The sequence below is a fragment of the Harpegnathos saltator genome, unplaced genomic scaffold, assembly GCF_003227715.2.
Source record: "Harpegnathos saltator strain DR-91 unplaced genomic scaffold, Hsal_v8.6 scaffold18, whole genome shotgun sequence".
In the NCBI taxonomy this organism is placed as follows: domain Eukaryota; kingdom Metazoa; phylum Arthropoda; class Insecta; order Hymenoptera; family Formicidae; genus Harpegnathos; species Harpegnathos saltator.
The window spans coordinates 1497289-1515094 of record NW_020229961.1 but is presented as its reverse complement, the minus strand read 5'-3'; the positions used below and the strand labels follow the sequence as shown (position 1 = coordinate 1515094).

Below are 17806 nucleotides of genomic sequence, written 5' to 3'. Positions count from 1 at the left end.
ACGTGAGGGATTTCCGAGCGGTAGACGCGCTCGAGCCGACGTTTCTCGCTCGTAGCTTCGCCTTGAAGGAGACGAATCGACGCGAGATGGGGGAGGAGAATGATCGGGGAACTGCGGCCGGTGCAATTCCCGCGTGTTCCGATAACGCGTCGGTATCTTGCTCGCACGGTGATAAATAATAAGTCGCGCGATAACGCCCCGCCGATTCCTCGGACAGCTCTGCGATAATCGTCCGACAGGAACCGGCAAAGTGTTGTCTGAGCAAAGCAGAGGCGATTTCGCAGGAGCGGATAACTCCCTCGAGACCTCGAGATAATCGCGAGCGAAGCGTCTGCTCGCTCGGGATTATCGTGACGAAGCGACACGTAGATGGACGATTTATCACACACCTTTATAGTTTCCGGGAATCGGGTATTTTTACTCTCACGACACACGATGATCCTCGTCTTTCATAGATCGCGAGACTCACTATTGTACACGCGAAGAATTGTATCGTCGTTATATCGCGGTGCCCCCCCGCGGCTCGCGCGTCCCGTTAGTCGAGGAAGCGACCGCAGATCGTGTGAACAGCGTCTCGATTCACTGATTGTTTCTTCTTCTTCTTCTTTCGCAGGATGGTGGTTTACAAGAGACGGCAGTACTACGCGCCGGGGCCGTCGACGATGCCGAACCAGAGGAAGATCGACCTGTCGAGCGGCGGCAACCTGTTCCGCAAGCGGATCGCGTACACCGAGCTGAAGGACATGAACAGCGATTGATGATCGCTCGTTGTCTAGACGGTCGATTCGCTTAATTGACTAGTGGACGAAGGTAATGCACGCGCTCCAGCGCGCGTGCGGACGGACGTGTCGAGGAAAGCGAAGGAGGAGGAGGAGGAGGAGGAGAATGCGCTAAGGCAGGATGGTGCGAGGACGTAGCGCAATCTCGGTGTAATCGTGCAGGATACAGCTGCCTCGCAGCTGGAAGAGAACGAGACTGACTGGCGCGCGAAAATCCCGGTGGAAGATCAAGGTGGTAGGAGAAGGCGGCGCGCAGCGCAAATGTTCAACGAGGGAACGGCACGCCACGGCGTCGCGTCGTGGCAAGGTTTTCCAGCCTACGAAAATGACGAGCACTTCCGGTCGAGACGCTCGCTCGACCGCGCCTTGAAGACAGAGAGAGAGAGAGAGAGAGAGAGAGAGAGAGAGAGAGAGAGAGAGAGGAAGTATGACCAAAGAAGAGAGTCTCTTGACTCTGACTCTCGCTGCTTCCGTCTGATCGAACGCTCAACGTGCGACAAGGAGAAGAGCGTAGGACGATAGAAATTGCGCGATTGAAGGAAAGATGCGCCGGGATGCGTAGATGAACGTAATGCGGAAGAAAAGAGCGCGCGGTCCGACACCGAGACAAGCGATCTAGCAGGATTCTAGTTGTAATTCGTAGGGGCGTTTGAACGCCGAACGGTGGATTAATGGGATTTCGCTCGTCGCGTCGTCCGAGACGGGTGTGCAATCATAGTAGAAAGTTCAAAGTTCTCTCGAATACAGGGGGAAATACAAGGGGACAAGTGACTGTTGAGAAGAAAAAAGCTGCGGCGGTAAGGCCGATGGACTCTACTATTTAGCGGATATTGGTGACTACGAAGGGAAAAAATGGTGTGTATGTGTGTGTGTGTGCGAGTGACAATGGAAGAAAAGGCGTGTTGTATGTATGTGTGTATGGATGTGGGCGTGCAATTTATACTGGAGGAACATTGTCGGATATTTTGCAGGATATTTTGCAGTGTGGAAATAATCACTATAAATAGATAAATAAATAAATAAATAAATATGTATACTATACTCTCTCTCTCTCTCTATATATATATATATATATATATATATATACACACATATATATATATATAGATATATATATATATATGTAATGAAATATTTATTTATTTATTTATTTACTTATGTATATATTTCTATTACGTAGGTAAATGTAGACAATTGACGATACTATACAGATAAATTATTGACGAGAAATGTTGTATTTTTGCTGATATTTTTATAAACGAGTACGTGTATACGTTTATTAGCGTTATCGACGATCGCACCGAACATGCGCAGGATAAATCGCGCGCGCCGCGTATGACAGTTTTAGCCGTCATTCTTGAGACATCGTATTTCGCGTCGACATGTAGTGACTTTGCGATGTGTAAAGTTGGTTGAAAGTTCCTTTTGCCGATTCTTCGAAAGAGCTTTCACGCGCTCAACTAGTTTTACTCACCGACCGGAGAAGCAGCCATGATTTCGCGATATTTATGTTTTTGATTTAGCATTAAAGTGAGGCTTTTTTTCGTAGACAACAGATTTATCCTAAAGGGGAAGGGGAAGAGAGAAAGAGAGGGAGGGAGGGAGGGAGAAAGAAAGATGCCCCGGAAGATCGTGACGAATGTGTATCTCTAATTTGCATTTGCACGTGACACCGCTCTCTGTCGTTACGCGTTGCTTCCTCCGCTCGCGGAGGAACGGCGATTCTACTATATATATAAATAGCGTGCCTGGCGCCATGCTTGCTGTGATCCTTGCTCTTATTGCCGTCTGCCATAATTTTAGACTGTCCATCATGCCCGCGCGGTTGCGCGGATCACAGCGAGCGGAAGTGAGCCAAGGGATACCGATAAGCACGCGATTCTCGCGGACGAAATAACGTTGCGCAACGATCAATCGGCCGATCGGAAAAAACCGGTACAGTGTCGTTTGTTAATAGCCTGCCACCACGGCTATCAATCGCCGTGACGATCGATGCCGAGTATCAAGTAGGATTTAGGTTTTACTTCGTTTTGTTAGTATTATTATTATTATTATTATTATTATTATTATTATTATCGTCATCATTATTATTGTTATTATTATTATCGTCATCATTATCATTGTTATTATTATGTGTATATTTTCAAGGAGGCAGCTTACTGAATGGTAAAGCGTCTCGATTGAATGAATCATCGTTTATTAAGTAACGACGACGATAGTCTGTGAAGGACACATTGTAGAGCTTTCATTAGCCGCGAATGTCCGCCGTAGATAATCAGATGCGTTGTTTTCATTTCTTGAACTATGTCAATCAGATAAATCTCTTGATATTATATCGGATCGCCAAGCGTGGGTCAAGTGCATCGAGTCGCTTTGTAGCTCACTTTCGTAACTTTCTTCGTCCTTCGTGTTTACATGTAATTGTGCGAATTGTGAACGTGATGTCAACGTTGAGGATTATCGACTCGTGATTCATGATGCGTTACTTTGATCAAGTGCCAAGGAAGAAATATTGCATTGTTTTGTCGTATTATTATTATTAGAGATTATTATTATTATTATTATTATCGTTGCTATTGCGAAAATTATCGTGGAGTGACTCGGTGCGATGGAATACGGTGCGCTGAAAATTGCTGATTCGCGACGAATTTATCTTGTTACGAAGTCAGGAGCTGCCTTTCGAAATGTCCTCGTTCTATCGGCGTCAGCGAGTCGATGAACCATTCTCCTCGCAATCGTTCGCATTCAGAAACCGAGGCAAGAGAGGCCATATATGAAGAGACAGACACACGGTCTTGATTTTACACGCGTTGATTTTATGCCGATCGCATGATGCCGGCGTTTGTGTAAGGAGCATCGAGTCTCAAAGTTCGAAGAAATGTCCCTCGTGTGATGGAAGGAGACGCGCAATCTTAAGCGGGAGCGTTCCTATATTTTATACGCGCGTAAACATGTGCGTGAAGGAAGAGCGTCGATCTTTTGTTGGTTGACAAAAGCAGTATTAGCAGAGTACGCGCGGAAGTGATTCTGCCGAAGGCACGTGTCATTGATATCACGGGAAACGACGCAACGCGCGAGTTACTCGCGCGTTTAATAGCGATTATTGAATTTTATAGCGAGTAGAATAGCCCCTTTAGGAAGGTCCGCTGACAAGACGTTATATTCAACATCGAGCGTGATATATGAGAAATTCGAATCGTGATCCGTGGCTTAGATGACTAAAGTTTTTCACGATTTCATAAAGTCTGGTGAGAGAGAAAGAAAATTTATTATTATGTTTGATGCGATCGCCCGGCCGAAACTCGTCAGGTTTCATCGAGACCGGAAGACGAGATTATAGTCGAGCCATCTTAGATGGCAAACTGATCTCTCTTAAGTCCGCTCTTCGTAAGTTTCTTAATCTTGAGAAATTTCCAAAGAGTGAAGTAAGTCGATCTGACTGACTTCCGCGAGAGACCTCGGTGGTCATCATCGATAATGCGTGCGCTACGGGGATAAAAATTGCAGCCGCGCGATAAACACGTGCGATCGACGAAGAACGATCGCGAAACTCTTATACATCGATTGTAGATAGTATATGAATTATATATATATATATATATACATATATATATACACGATACGTACATACACTTCGATAATTGTGATACTTGGAAGTAAGTAGGTACGTTTACTCGCTGTTCTCTACGTTGTATCGAGCCTTTCCTCTTGATCCTCGCGTCGCCCTGGTCCGATGAACGCGACGAAACCTCCTCCTCGTGGAGCCAGCCTTGTGTTCGACACACAAACGACCGGTCAACAACGCGCGCGCGACGCGATAGTTAGAGAATAATTTATTGAGCATTCTGTACAAAGATCACACTCGCCGCCTGTACGATTTTCTCGCGCTCATCTCCCCCTCGTAGAAAGAGGAGGAACAAAAATGTTGTACATATATAAATACGTTTTTTCTCATGTGTATAAATACATAATAATATATTTATGTATGATTATACATGCGTTCAGTGCCTTCATCAACGTCACAGAGCGTCTTTTAGCGCGCGTGAATTACATTAGAAGTTCGTATCTCTTGCGAATAGCCTCACTGCGTGCTTCTCTCTCTCTCTCTCTCTCTCTCTCTCTCTCTCTCTCTCTCTCTGTAGTTACGTCCTTATCATCGCAAACCCATGAAAAGATCGCGCTTGATCACGAGGTAAGTGATGCTACTGTGCGCTCGACTAATGAATTACCGTCGCGCGAGTGAAAATGACACGTGACACACACACACATGCGCGCGCGCGCGCGCACACATACACACGTACACATACACGCTTTTTTGTGTGTAGATGATTATTTGTATTTGTACACAATACTATATATAACAACAAGGAAAAATACTGAATGAGAAACAGATGCCTTATTTGGTGTATCACACGGGCGCAAGCCAGAAAACCATGTCGCAATATATAGAGCATCTATTTGGTTGACTATACAATTTAATACTCGTTACTAGCGGGGAAAAACTCTCTCTCTCTCTCTCTCTCTCTACGTTACTACCTAAACAAAACGTATCCTCGGACCTCTTCCCTTGCGCGCAGTTTCTTTAGACATATTACACTTTACGAATACATACGCACGTTACACAAATATAAGTGGAATATTACTATTTATTTTATACAATACTTGTTGAATTTTTCTTCCTCTCTCTCTCTCTCTCTCTCTCTCTCACACATACACACATACATACATGGGTACATACACTCTATCTCTCTTTTCACACACACACAAGACGAGCGATCTTCGTCCCTTGCGCGTCGCAGACACTCGTTATCAGACGAGTCGTAACTCGTGGAAGGAATCGCGATCTACGATTAATTAAGTAGGTAGGTAGGTAGGTAATTGGGTAATAGAGTAGTAGTGGATAGTATACTGGCTCTTCGTCTTGTGCGAATTTTATGCGATTCGAATTTCCCTTGCGATATATAAGTCATAGAAAAATATAGATTGCATATCGCGAAAAAGGTCTACTCCCGATAATAATATCCGTCTGTCGCGGCTGGACTTTCACGTTTAAAGACTTTCATTTAGATTTTTATACTTTCGACAATCACCGTTTATACGTTATTGTTCGGACGTTTTCGTATCGAACAGCGCGTTCTCTACTCTTCTCCTCTCCTGTCTCCTTCCCTCTTCTTAAGTGAGGCAGCCTTAAGATGTATGTGTCGTTTGTGAACTCGAGAAACGCGTGTATATCAAACTAATCGGGCAAATCGCGTACGAGTGTAGAAACTAACACGAACAACACCACATATTACACATTATACGAGAGGGTTAATTAGTCTAGATGTTAATTTCGTAACGGCGCATTCGGACACGCTCGATTTACCAAACGCGTAGTAAAACCGCGCGTCAACTCTCCAGAAGCAATCTCCGTCGTGTCGGAGGAAAGGGATGCGGTCGCGAAAAAGTATACAAGTCCACGCGTCGTCGTATAAAACGGAGGAGGCTTCAGTCTAAGTCGCTAAGTGTGTTGCTACAAAAATTTCGGCAGAATACAGAATATCGCTAAAGCGGAAAAGAATTCTTACATCTTTCAGCGGAGCACCGCGGGGGACTCGTTTGTTCTTTCTTTCGAGCGCCGCGGAAAATGAAACTCCGAAAACAACACCGTGGAAGATTAGCCGCGAGATCGCGTCTCGGCTTAAACGATAGTAAATACAATCCTCTAACGAGAGTGCCTACGAGACAGAGCTAAAACACAACAGCACAAGGCGCGTCTATCGCACAGAGTGAGCAACGTTTCGATCGGTAAACGAACGGACGAAGCCGAACGAACCGGCGAACGTTCGCTCGATCGACGCGGCATTCGGCGTCCAGCGGGAGCGGGGCGAACAAAAGGTACGAAGTGAAAATGAAAAGGAAAGAAACGGGGGAAGACGAAGTATCTGAAATGAACGCTTTGGTGCACAGATATACATCCGCTCGTTGGTCACAATCGTTTCCCGGGATAAAAGTGACGCGTTAGTCTCCTCTTCCCATCTCTCCGCGTGTACACAGGTTGTTATAAATAGCCGCCTAATATTTTACGGTGTAATAACTCTAGAATAAATATCTATCACAAAAGGCTGGTCTAATATATATATATATGTATGTATATATGTTGTGTATATATATATGTAGAGGTGGCTTTTGCGCTTCGTCGTAGTAATAACGTCCTCGCGGCCGCGCATGCGCGATCGCGACGGCTGCGTCCGCGGCGAACGCGCGCTCTAACAATAATACTAATAGTTACGGTAGAACCTTAAAGTCTAAACTATTTACAAGTCGCATCTCAACCGACAACGACGACTCGTCCGCCGCTATCGCGCGTCGGCTTGACGCGAGTCGCGTCCCGATAATAAATACGGTGACGTGTTCTGTCAATGTGTGTTCTTCGTTTATCGCTCTTATCGTTTCCGTTGTACTTGCGCTGCGCAGCGACGCTCGTTCCAATTTCCTCGGAATTGTCGCTGCTATTTCTGTCTCTTTTTCTTTTTTTTCTTTCTTTCCTTTATACCCCGCTGATCCGCGCTGAGCTCGCGAGATACTCGATCGATATCGAGCGAGTTCGCGGGCGCGTTCCGCGCGCGGATCAAGGTCCTTGCTCCTTAATACTATTACCTACATCTGGTTGATTTACACGACTTGCAGAATATTTGTCTCGTGTTAAGGACACTAGTCGTTCGTCCAAATACTCTCTCTCTCTCTCTCTCTCTCTCTCTCTTTCCGTCTGCTAGCGAAGAATCTTCCTCCGCACTTCCGCCGCCGCGTGAACGGCGGCAAACGTGGTGCGAACGCGTCGGCTCGTCTCGTTCACACGAATCCGTGCGCGTCAGCCCGGCGCTTCCGTTTGTTAGACCGCGGAGTCTGCGTTCTCGCTCTCATGTCGCTCATGATTCGTGTAGCGCAGAAGGGGATCGTCGACGTTTATGGTTTCCATCTCCTCCTCGTTGTTGGCAGAGCTCGTCGCGACCTCCTCTGATGAACGTGACAATGCAACATTGTTGCCTGAATATTATTATATAACGACGGCGATGACGTCACGATGACGTTCACAGCGATACTTACCGGGTAAGCACAGCTGCAACTGATCGTTGCTGGGATTGGTACTGTCCCCGGTGCCGCTGTCCTTGCTGTGCTGCGAGCTCGTGTCCAGGTACAGTTGCGTCTGCGCGTCCGGCACAGTCAGGATGACGGTGGTGGTCGGTTGCGCCGCATTGCTTTGCGTGGAATTGAGCCGCCGTCTGGTCTGGTAAATGATGACCACCCAGATGATGGACGTGCCGACGGCGCAGCACACCACGGTTATTATTATCAAGCCCAATATGTCGTCCTCGTTCACCACGGCAGCCGGAGCTGAACGGCAAGGAGAAACAGACACGGCAAGCCGGATGAGCGAGATGGACGACGTGCATCCTTCGCGCTTGTTTCACAGCCGGTTGTCAACGAGCCCTAATTACCTGGATTGACCGTCAGATGCGACACGTCGACGACGCTGCCCAGCGAGTTGCTCATCTCGCACTCGTAACTGCCCGCGTCGCTCGCTATCGTGTTGACGATGATCAACAACTGATCCCTGGCGGTGAAGAAGTGCCGCTCGGTCGCCTGCAACGGGCTGCCGTTCTTCCGCCAGGTCAATTTCGGCCGCGGCGAGCCGCTCGCCATGCACTCGAGCACGATCGAGTCGCCGACCATTATCTCCTTGTTCTCCATCGGCTTCACGAACGACGGTTTCTCTGCAAAGCGCAAAACCGTTTTTTTACAATTCTAGGAAGTCCCGAGAGGCAAAGGATGTGCAGGAGGAATGCTTCCTCACCTAATATCGTAAGAGTGGCATTCGCCACGATGAGACCGGCCAGGTTTTGCGCAGTGCACGAGTAAACGCCGCTGTCGGCCATTTTCACATCCACTATGAACAGCACGTCGTCCGTCGGCATCATGTGCATCCGTCTCTCCCTCGCCGCTGGGAAATCGTTGCCGCCGTCTTTCTGCCAGGCAATCTGCGGCGACGGCTGCCCCTCGGCTGAGCACTCGAGCCGCGCAGTTTTGCCAGCAGTCACTCGTATGTCATGCGGGATCTTGGAGAAGGACGGATAAACTGGAAGCCGAAGAAGAAATTACTCTTACTATCGCTATTTCACACGCTAGTACCATCCATAGCAAGTATACAAAGTATGTGTGTGCGTGTAACAGGGGGTGTACTTCTTATCGATAATATAATCGAGTCTGTCCTTTTCTTCGGCTGAACTAATGCTGTAATGTTTTTGTTTATCCATTATTCTTCGTTTTATTCTATATTTCCGCAATCTTTATCTGCTATATTTCACTCCGCGTTCCTTCACTTTCACAAAAAGGCGAAGGTTGCGGCAAGCCGCAGTCTAGTTCAGCTAAAAAAAACAACAGACCGGTGTGATGACAACGAACACCTTCGTTATCATCGTTACAACTTACTCAACACGCTCAGCGTGGCTTTGGCGGAGTACGTGGTGCCGTAATTGTTCGTCACCATGCACTGATACTTTCCCTGGTTAGCGTGGGTCACGTTGATCAGCTGCAACGCAGACGACGCCTCGGTCACTCCGCTCGCGGAAGAGCCGGCATTGGTTTGCAGAATCGCGCTGTCCAGCTCAACGTTGTCGTGCTTCCACGTGAAATGCAGCGGCGCGACGGCGGTGCTGGTCGCGCGGCAAACCAGCGTCACGTTGTCGCCTTTGATGCTCATTTGGCTCACGGGCTCCTCGATGATCCGCGGCTTCGGGTACTCGTCTGTGTTTCATAGTTTCGTTTAGTGTTACGTTTCACGAACTTTACCGGCTAGGGCAGTTTGATGACTGACCGCAAGTGAAGTTCGCATGGTGCAGTTGGGTCAACGACATTCCCTGCAGCCAATGCGGATAACCGCAATGAACCTCGGCCTCGCTGTAACGATGCTCTCGCAACCACATGCTCAACCACTGAAGCCCGCAGTCGCAGACCAGCGCCTCTGTCAACGAGAAAACAGAGAACAGGTGATTGCACAAGTACACGAGCACAGACGACGACGACGACGACGACGACGCGATACATTTGGCATCCTCACGGACGCGGAGTGCGAACTCACGGGTGTTCATCTTGAGTTTGCTCAGACTAGGCATTGGGAGGAACGCGTTTTCCTGCATAGTCGTGACGTTGTTGCCGCTCAAGTCGAGTTCCGCGAGGCGAACCAAGCCGGTGAAAGCGTTTTGATTGATGGATTTGATCTTGTTGTGGGCCAAGCTCAGTTTCCACAACTGGCTGAGGGAGGAGAACGCGCCATGGATGTCCTCCACCATGTAAGACACTTTGTTCGAATTGAGTTCCCTGTGAACGAAACGGCAATCATGATACGCTGATCACAAGCGACCTTTAGCATGAAACCGAAAAAACAGCCAAGAGGGGAGGAAGGGATGCGTACAGAATGCGCAGGTTTGTCGTGTAATTGAACGCTCCGTCTGAGATATATGTGATCTGATTATGATCCAGTTTGAGCCTCTCCAGCTTCGTGAGGTATTCGAAAGACTCGCGTTCAATGGAGGTCAGTTCGTTATGCGACAAGTCCCTGAAATAAAGATCGAGGGTCCAACATTTGTCTATTAATGCATTAATTTGCGAACAACTTGTTCAACTTGAGTTAATTTACGAGTGAGTTATTGCAGTAACAACAAATAGGGGCACATCGACACTCACAGCTCCGTTATTTCTCTGCAAATGTCCCACGCTTGCGACTCGATCGTCGAGATTCGGTTGTGCGACAGGGTGAGCTTCTGCAGCTGCTGCAGCCCGAACAGGCCGCCCTTCCTGATGGTGGTCAGCATATTGAAGTCGAGCTGCAGCAGAATCAGATTCTTCAGCGGCCAAAAGGCCCCGTCGTCCAACATGCTGATCTTGTTTCTCTTCAGTCGCAATTCCTCCAGGCTCTTTAGACTCTTGAGGCTTAACCCGTGAATTTGTTGCAGATCGTTTCTATTTATCTCCCTGAAACACACGTCATCGTGCGCGTTCGCGGCGTACATTCAAAGCGTCGAAATGTAATCATTTATATCGCTCGAGGGGCGTGTTATTAAATACGTTGTTGGCGATACGTGTCAGGAGGGCACTCACAGTATTCGCAGGTTCTCCAAACTCGTGAACATGTCTTTCAGCTGTGTCAGATTGTTCTTGTTCATACGAAGCTCCTCCAGCATGGTCAAATTGTCGAAAGTCCCGTTTTCAATTAGCTTGATGCTGTTCGCGTTCAGATTGCTGCGAATGCAAAAAATATCAGATGACGCGATCGATGCGATCGGCGGACGACGGGCTCTCTCCCTTTCTCTATCTCTCTCTCTCTCTCTCTGTCTCTCAGAGCCGCCCGCGAGCCGAGGCGAGAAATACGTACAGATGCTTGAGTTGATTGGGAGCAAGGAAGGATCCTCTCTGAAGGACACTTATTTTATTTCCACTGAGATCCAGGTATTGAAGTTCTTGCAAGCTGAGCAACGCAGTCCCGTTTATATCGGTAATTAAGTTATGAGATCTGCGGGAAGAAGGAGAGCGAGCAGCGATGTTGCAGATTATCCACGGAGACGCGTCTCCGGTGAGCCGTGAGTGTGGAAGAGCAGAGGAATACTTACAGCATAAGGTGAGTGATATTCTTAACAAATACAAGATCTGGCACTTGTGTCAAGTGATTCCTGTTCACTTTGAGCTCGCGCAGTTGTGCGACGTCCGACAAGGCAATGGTGAAGTTATCTTCGAGTTTATTAGCGCTTATATCTCTGAAATCACAAGTGGGGCGGAGATAAAGTTACTCGCGTCACGGCGAAACATGTAGCTCTAGCTTCAACTTCGTATCACGGCGACCGTGTCTCTTCCGCTTGCGACCGGCGGTCGGATGCTTACAATTTTCGGAGTTTCGTCAGGTGGAGCAGCGAGTCGAATTCCAAGTTGGCGATATTGTTGCCCTTCAGCTCCCTGGAAAGCGAGAGAGAGGCCAAATGATAATCGCGCGTTCTCGTGGGTCGGCGCGATCTCCGACGAACGCGGCAATTTGCATGAGTGACAAGAATCGTCTCTCGCACGCAAGTCGCGAAGAAAGATAGATAGATATATATATATATATATATATATATATAAGATATATATATATATATATATATATCTTGCGTAACGTCCTAATTTTTATTTGGAGTTACAAGTACTCTCCTCCTTGTGGCGGACGCTCGCTCGCGCTTTAATACCTTAAGCGGCATAGACAGCGGCGACTTCCCCGCGGATAGATCCCGCTATCCTTGACTCTGAATACCGGGTACTCGCGATCATCAGCCAGCATGATCGCGCACACACAGCGCCCTATATGGCTGTAGAGACCTGTGACCGTGTGTATTTGTCGAGTCGGCTTCATCAATCTGGTCATTTGGCGCCGGTGGAGAGAGAGAGAGAGAGAGAGAGAGAGAGAGAGAGAGAGAGAGAGAGAGAGAGAGGGAGAGAGAGAGAGACCAGCGCGACCCACATGCACAGCCGTAACGAGCAATATTGCCTCGCCGTCCGTCCTCTCCCCCCCTACCCCCCTGCCACCCGTCCCTCTCGCCGTTCCCCTTGCGACGCGACTCCCAAACAATATATAGAGTAATAACAGTTATCATCCAATAAATAACAAATTGCTGCATACAATGGCGCCGGCTAATTTTTACCGCGGACGAAACCGACGGCGGATCGGTCGGTCTGCGCGTTTCAAGCGCGCCATCGTCCCCGTTCGGAAATATCCCGTCGTCGTAGAAATCTTGGACAAACTTGCGAAAACCAGCCCCACGCGCCTAATTGCCAAAAGCGTTCAGATAATACATTTTGTGGGTCGCTGCGTTGGTATTAGCGGCTTCCCCGGATTTGTGTTCGCGCGCCGCCGTGTGTGTGTGTGTGTGTGTGTGTGTTTGTCCGTGTGTGGTCACGAATGAATATTTGCTGCAACCCAATCTAATTTCCAACCCGCTTCTTTCCGGGCTGCAAAACAGAGGTGTTCATGTGCGCGAAGACAGAAAAAAATCAAGTAGTGTGGTATTATCAACAGTGACAATGTTATTTAAACTATTTCGGCTCTAAACTTTTCTTTCATACGCATAATTTCCATACAGCACAGACAGTTGCAACATTCCATAAATATATATATATATATGCAATGTTGCTGCAATCGCGCATAGGTTCGTTCGAGAGCACTCGCAGTGTTTCCGCCGAAATGGCGACAGAGCGCGGGTGGTTTTCAAAGCTCGCCCGAGATCCCCCGCACCCCTCCTTTTCCACTGGAAAACTGGAGGAAAAAAGAAGCTCTGGAGGAATTTAGCCGCGATCGAGAGAATGACGTCTCTGTCATTTGTCAACGCGATACTGATATCTCGCGCGAGAGTGCGAGCGCGAGCGCACTCGCAGCTATTTTAGATACAAAAACAAACGGGCGATCTTGAAGTACGCGGCACGTACTACGCTTCGTCCCGTGTCTTCGTAGATTATTCCCATTGAAACAGTCCTCCTCTCTTTATCTTATCAGCGCCGTAGTTCAGGTTACACAATGAGCGGGGGGCACACTCCGCGCCCTACCCTTACAATCGCGCTCCGCCGCGGCGTCACTCTCTCCTCTCTCTCTCTCTCTCTCTCTCGGCGAGGGGAGAGCCGAACAATGCGACACCCTGTGCACAGCCCGCACAGCGCGCACGGCTCATGAATGAGATGCATTCGGCAGCTCGGCGAGAGGTGCTGCACGCACCGCACCTACGGCGGCGAGCACAACCGGTCTTTGGGCGCGAACAAAAGCGAACAAAAGCCCGCGCCATACATAAACAAGCAGTCGGTCCCTTCGACTGTCAATGAGCCTGCGGAGCGACACGACGACCATGAATCCTGCGGGGGGACGCGTTTGCTCGGAGAGCAGCGAGCTGCACTTTGTGTTGCATTTCGAAACGAGAGACGGCTGCGCTCTCGTCTCGTGATCCGCGCGAGCGAGAGAAAAAGAAAGAAAGAAAGACAGAGAGTGAGGCGGAAGCGACACAGAGTGCAGCGAGTGCAACCGAGCACACACACACAAACGGGGACCAACAAACAACGATGATTTATTTACTCACAGGATCTCAGTCCACGGTGGTAGTCCGCTGGGTGCCTCGACCAGCTGCAGCTCGCTGCAGGCGACCAGGTTGCCGAGGCAAGAGCACTCGACCGGGCAGCGATCCGCTTCGCCGCCGCCGCCGCCGCCGACGACGACGACGTCGTCGTCGTCCAACAACGTCCCGATGCTCTTCGCGCTGATCGGCGGTGCGTTGAGCGCGACGAGGCAGCCGACGATCAACAGGGTCGTCGTAACGTCGTTGCTCCTCTTCGTCCTCTTGCACTCGACGAGTCGACGAGTCGCGGCGTATACGAGGCGCAGCCTCGGCGAGCCTCGCGACATCGTACGTACGTGCTTGCGTGCTTGCGTGCTTGCTTGCTTGCTTGCTTGCTTGCTTGCTTGCTTGCTTACTCGCGTGCGTACAATTGTACTGCAACGCACAGTGCAGCCAGCCAGCTAGCTAGCCAGCCAGCCAGCCAGCCAGCAGCAGCAGCAGCAGCAGTCCCGCTGTCTACGATTAATCGGTAGCGCGATGTTCACCAGTAGTGCCGTGTTGCTCCATCGCGTCGTTGTAGCCGCCGCTGCTCCGTAGGACGACGACGCCGCTCCTAGGCGAGCCGATTAGCATAATAACGAGAGAAGATGCCCACGTCGTGATCGATTCAAAACAAACTGCCCCTGCTGCTTCTTCTTAAAAACGCTACTGCCTACGCACCATGATGACGCCTACGAGACGACTGCTCCTCGCCTACCTCGCCACTGTGCGCGCGCCCACTGCTGCCACCTGGGTGAGTGCTGGTGGCTGGGTGGCGAGCGGCTCGGGCAGGAAGCTGGCGAGAGGCATTGGGAACTCACCTCAAGCCGGCTGCTCGGGCCACATCCTCGCGCGCGCGCGCTGAGCGATTGGCCCGTGTGGCTAAAGCAACGGAGAACGCCGGGTTGCCGGTCTCTCCCATGCGCGGCGGCGGCGGTGAGTAGTGTGATTTATTGGGGAGCAGAGCGAATTGTGACGTGATATCTCGCAATTTGCTAGCCGATTCTCGCAACATCGCGGCATCGGTGAATCTCGCCTGGCTGTCAGCTACGTCTCGACGACTACCGAGTTTCCCGAAATCCGAGGGACAACGTCGACATGGAGGAGAGAATACTGCAGATGCTCGAGGATGTCGGGTGAGTGGTCGTAGGTTATATCGCGGTAGATGCGTGAACACGTTAGAACCGCGTCTGAGTGAACCGGGTTTGAGAGTAGGGTTTGAATGCAGAACTTGATGGAATTTGCCAGGTTTACCCGTTATACGTTGTGAGGACATGCTTGTTGAAAGTTTTCTCTGGTGCTGCTTCTTTTGGAAGTTTGCGGTATGAGGACTGACATTTTTCATGATGTTACAGGTACACAGGACCACTGCTCGAGGCTGACAAGTTGTCACAGGCTTTGAAGCTTGGCGCAAAGTCGACGGATTTTACCGGCCTTGTAGCCTGGTTTGCCGAGCAACTGGGAACATTTATCAATATAGATGAGACTGTTCATGTGACAACAAGTGCAGACGATGCCAGTTCCTTTCTCTTAGAGTTAAGTTTTCTCCTCAAGGAAATAGGGTGTGTAAATGAGAAACTAATGACTGGAAACGTAAATCAAAGACTGGCAAGTGAGTCTGAAAGGGCTATCTTGATAGAATTCTTAGCAGCTGAACTTATGGCTAGTAAATTAATAGAGGTTAAATATCCCAAGGAAGAGAAACAGTTGGAAGTCACCATTGTAAGTATTCCAGGCTGCTTTTGATGTTTGTTCGTCTGCAAAGAATGACAAGAATGTTTTTCTATTCTACCTTGCAGGATGAGAGTGACACAGCAAGGAATTTGAAAAATATGTTGGTGACACTAAAGTTTCAAAAGCCACCCAACAATATTTCACCTGAACAATTGTTCTCCAGAGTAGAAACTAAATTGTCAGAAGTACTAAAGTCTTTACCACCTGAGTTTCTAGGTAAACCTCTCATTGACGTAGAGCTCTCTACTAAACAATGGGAGAAGCTGAGTGAGTTACAGGAGGAAATGCAAAAGGAGTTTACAATTCGTCGTGAAATGTTGCTCAAGCGTCTCGATGTCACGGTTCAATCGTTTCTGGTAAGAATCGAGATCGCAAAAAGCTAATTTCTTGGCACGACAAATTATTTCTGTTTTATACAAGATGTAACTTTGCAATTTTTCTTACAGTGGTCAGACAGAATAAAGCCACAGGAGTTTGAGGTGAATTCCAGATACGAAGAAAGAAGGAAAACCATGAAGAACGAGTCGAAGGTGATGATGGCCGACTTACTGGCGGCGAGAGACGATTTGGCGGTGATTGAGAAAACTAGCAACGCGAGCGTTCGCAAGAATACGCGGAGCAAAATCAACAGTGTTATCATCGGAGCAGTGCCGGACAGAGGTGGAAGACCTTATGAGCAAGAACCACCTCCACCAGAGATGCCTCCATGGCAAAAGGACAGGGTTCAGGGACCACAATCGTTCCGGTAAGAAAAAAAATATAATCAAATAAATTCAAATATACAAAATAAAACTCAATCATATCGTCATTTCCACGCGTATTAAATTTATAAACAAAATCTTGTTATATATTTAGTGGCGGGAGAGGAGGCGCTGTTGGTGGTGGTGGTGGCAGAGGAGGAGGAGGAGGTGGTAGAGGAGGCGGAGGCGGTGGTGGCTATCGTGATCACAAAGATGCTACCAGCAATTTCGGCCAGAACATGGACTATCAGCAGTCTCAGTACTCTGGACACGGCCATAGAGAATGTTATCCAGATCACAGAAACGACGGAGGATATCAGCGGGGTAGCGGCGGCGGCGGCGGCGGCGGCGGCGGTGGTGGTGGTGGTGGTGGTGGTGGTGGTGGTGGCAGAGCTGGAGGTTATCGCGGAGATTCCGGCGGTCAAAATTACAATCAAAATTACAGCCAGAATTACAATCAGAATTATGGCCAGAATTATGATTATCAACAACCGCATTATTCTGGTCAGAGGGATTCTTACGGGAATGACAATCGTGGTGGCGGAAACTACTATAACGATAGAAGAGAAGGAGGAGGAGGAGGAGGAGGTAGAGGCGGTAGAGTTCAAAGCGGCTGGAACGCTAACAATTCTGGTTCTAACTATCAACGCGGCGGCTATAACAGAGGCAGAGGCCGAGGACAATACTGAAAAGACATCACTATATTTTTTATGCTAGTATGGATGCTTATAACGCGCGGAGAATTGTCACGATATCAGGTGACACCGATAATCGCTATTATATTTACGCTTACGTATCCGTACATGTAACACACACACACACACACATACGCACGTGCAGACCAAGTCTGGTGTCAAAATATCTCAATTTGAAGATATTTAAGTACAATTTCAGATAATACTCTTGAAATGCGTATGTTGAGCCGAAGCCGAATTGATAGTCCAAAATTGTAATGTCGCATTAAGATAGGCAATACATTATTTATATTTGATCTCGCATCTCAAAGTCTCATTTTTGTAGCAACTTAATCTCCTCATTCGATCGAGCTATCCGTCTGTACATATATATATATATATATATATCATTATTCTCGTTTTACACGAATCAAATTTAAGAGAAATACAATGTGTAAATATGTATTTGCTCATCCGCTAGGAGCGCATTAGATGATTCAAATTTATTTATAACGTGAGGAGCGAAGACTGTAAATCAAGAATACTGAATTATACACTAAATATGTGTGTATCCAAGATTAAGTGCTAAATGATTAATATAATGTGCTTGTATATGCATAATACAAAATCCTTAAACATTGATCCCACATTGTTGAGTTGTATTATTTGAAATAAATACACTTTTACCTGTTGTGTTCAATTGTGCTATTTGAAAATAAGAGTCTTTTATTTTATAATCT

General features: G+C 48.1%; 3 protein-coding genes across 7 annotated transcripts in view; 2 read left to right on the top strand and 1 right to left on the bottom strand.

Moving 5' to 3' along the window:
- Positions 1-1804, top strand: part of LOC105182610 (trehalase) — a 40405-nt gene extending 38601 nt beyond the window's left edge. For all 3 annotated transcript variants that reach the window (XM_019841118.2, XM_025297499.1, XM_025297500.1), the window contains exon 7: positions 614-1804. In XM_019841118.2, coding sequence (XP_019696677.1) covers positions 614-758 — 145 coding nt within the window. In that variant the 3' untranslated portion in view covers positions 759-1804. The remainder of the gene's footprint in view (positions 1-613) is intronic.
- A 3164-nt stretch (positions 1805-4968) lies between these two features.
- On the bottom strand, positions 4969-14657 carry LOC105182609 (leucine-rich repeats and immunoglobulin-like domains protein 3). 3 transcript variants are annotated; one of them, XM_025297565.1, is made up of 15 exons: positions 14600-14657; positions 13904-14492; positions 11694-11765; positions 11426-11569; positions 11191-11328; positions 10917-11057; positions 10503-10790; positions 10231-10374; positions 9898-10136; positions 9634-9780; positions 9249-9563; positions 8614-8895; positions 8258-8533; positions 7866-8153; positions 4969-7775 (listed from the first exon to the last, which is right to left on the bottom strand). In XM_025297565.1, the coding sequence occupies exons 2-15, from the start codon at positions 14224-14226 to the stop codon at positions 7651-7653; spliced, it is 2922 nt and encodes a 973-aa protein (XP_025153350.1). In that variant the 5' UTR covers positions 14227-14492; positions 14600-14657; the 3' UTR covers positions 4969-7650. The 3 variants fall into 3 exon arrangements, with proteins under 3 accessions (XP_025153350.1, XP_011138460.1, XP_019696676.1); XM_011140158.2 differs by having other exon boundaries at positions 13904-14612; XM_019841117.2 differs by lacking the exons at positions 13904-14492; positions 14600-14657 and adding an exon at positions 12032-12222.
- Positions 14658-14780: 123 nt separating this feature from the next.
- Positions 14781-17708, top strand: LOC105182608 (protein FAM98B). The gene is made up of 5 exons (XM_011140157.3): positions 14781-15054; positions 15274-15640; positions 15718-16008; positions 16099-16397; positions 16508-17708. The coding sequence occupies exons 1-5, from the start codon at positions 15017-15019 to the stop codon at positions 17079-17081; spliced, it is 1569 nt and encodes a 522-aa protein (XP_011138459.2). The 5' UTR covers positions 14781-15016; the 3' UTR covers positions 17082-17708.
- The last annotated feature ends 98 nt before the right edge of the window (positions 17709-17806 follow it).

Coding starts and splice junctions, on each gene's coding strand:
- LOC105182609 (XM_025297565.1), bottom strand. CDS start 14,226: ATGTCGCGAGGCTCGCCGAGGCTGCGCCTCGTATACGCCGCGACTCGT. Junction 11,329..11,425: donor AATATCACTCACCTTATGCT/GTAAGTATTCCT, acceptor TTCTTCCCGCAG/ATCTCATAACTTAATTACCG. Junction 7,776..7,865: donor GTTGCAGCTGTGCTTACCCG/GTAAGTATCGCT, acceptor CACGTTCATCAG/AGGAGGTCGCGACGAGCTCT.
- LOC105182608 (XM_011140157.3), top strand. CDS start 15,017: ATGGAGGAGAGAATACTGCAGATGCTCGAGGATGTCGG. Junction 16,009..16,098: donor TCACGGTTCAATCGTTTCTG/GTAAGAATCGAG, acceptor TTTTTCTTACAG/TGGTCAGACAGAATAAAGCC. Junction 16,398..16,507: donor CAGGGACCACAATCGTTCCG/GTAAGAAAAAAA, acceptor TTATATATTTAG/TGGCGGGAGAGGAGGCGCTG.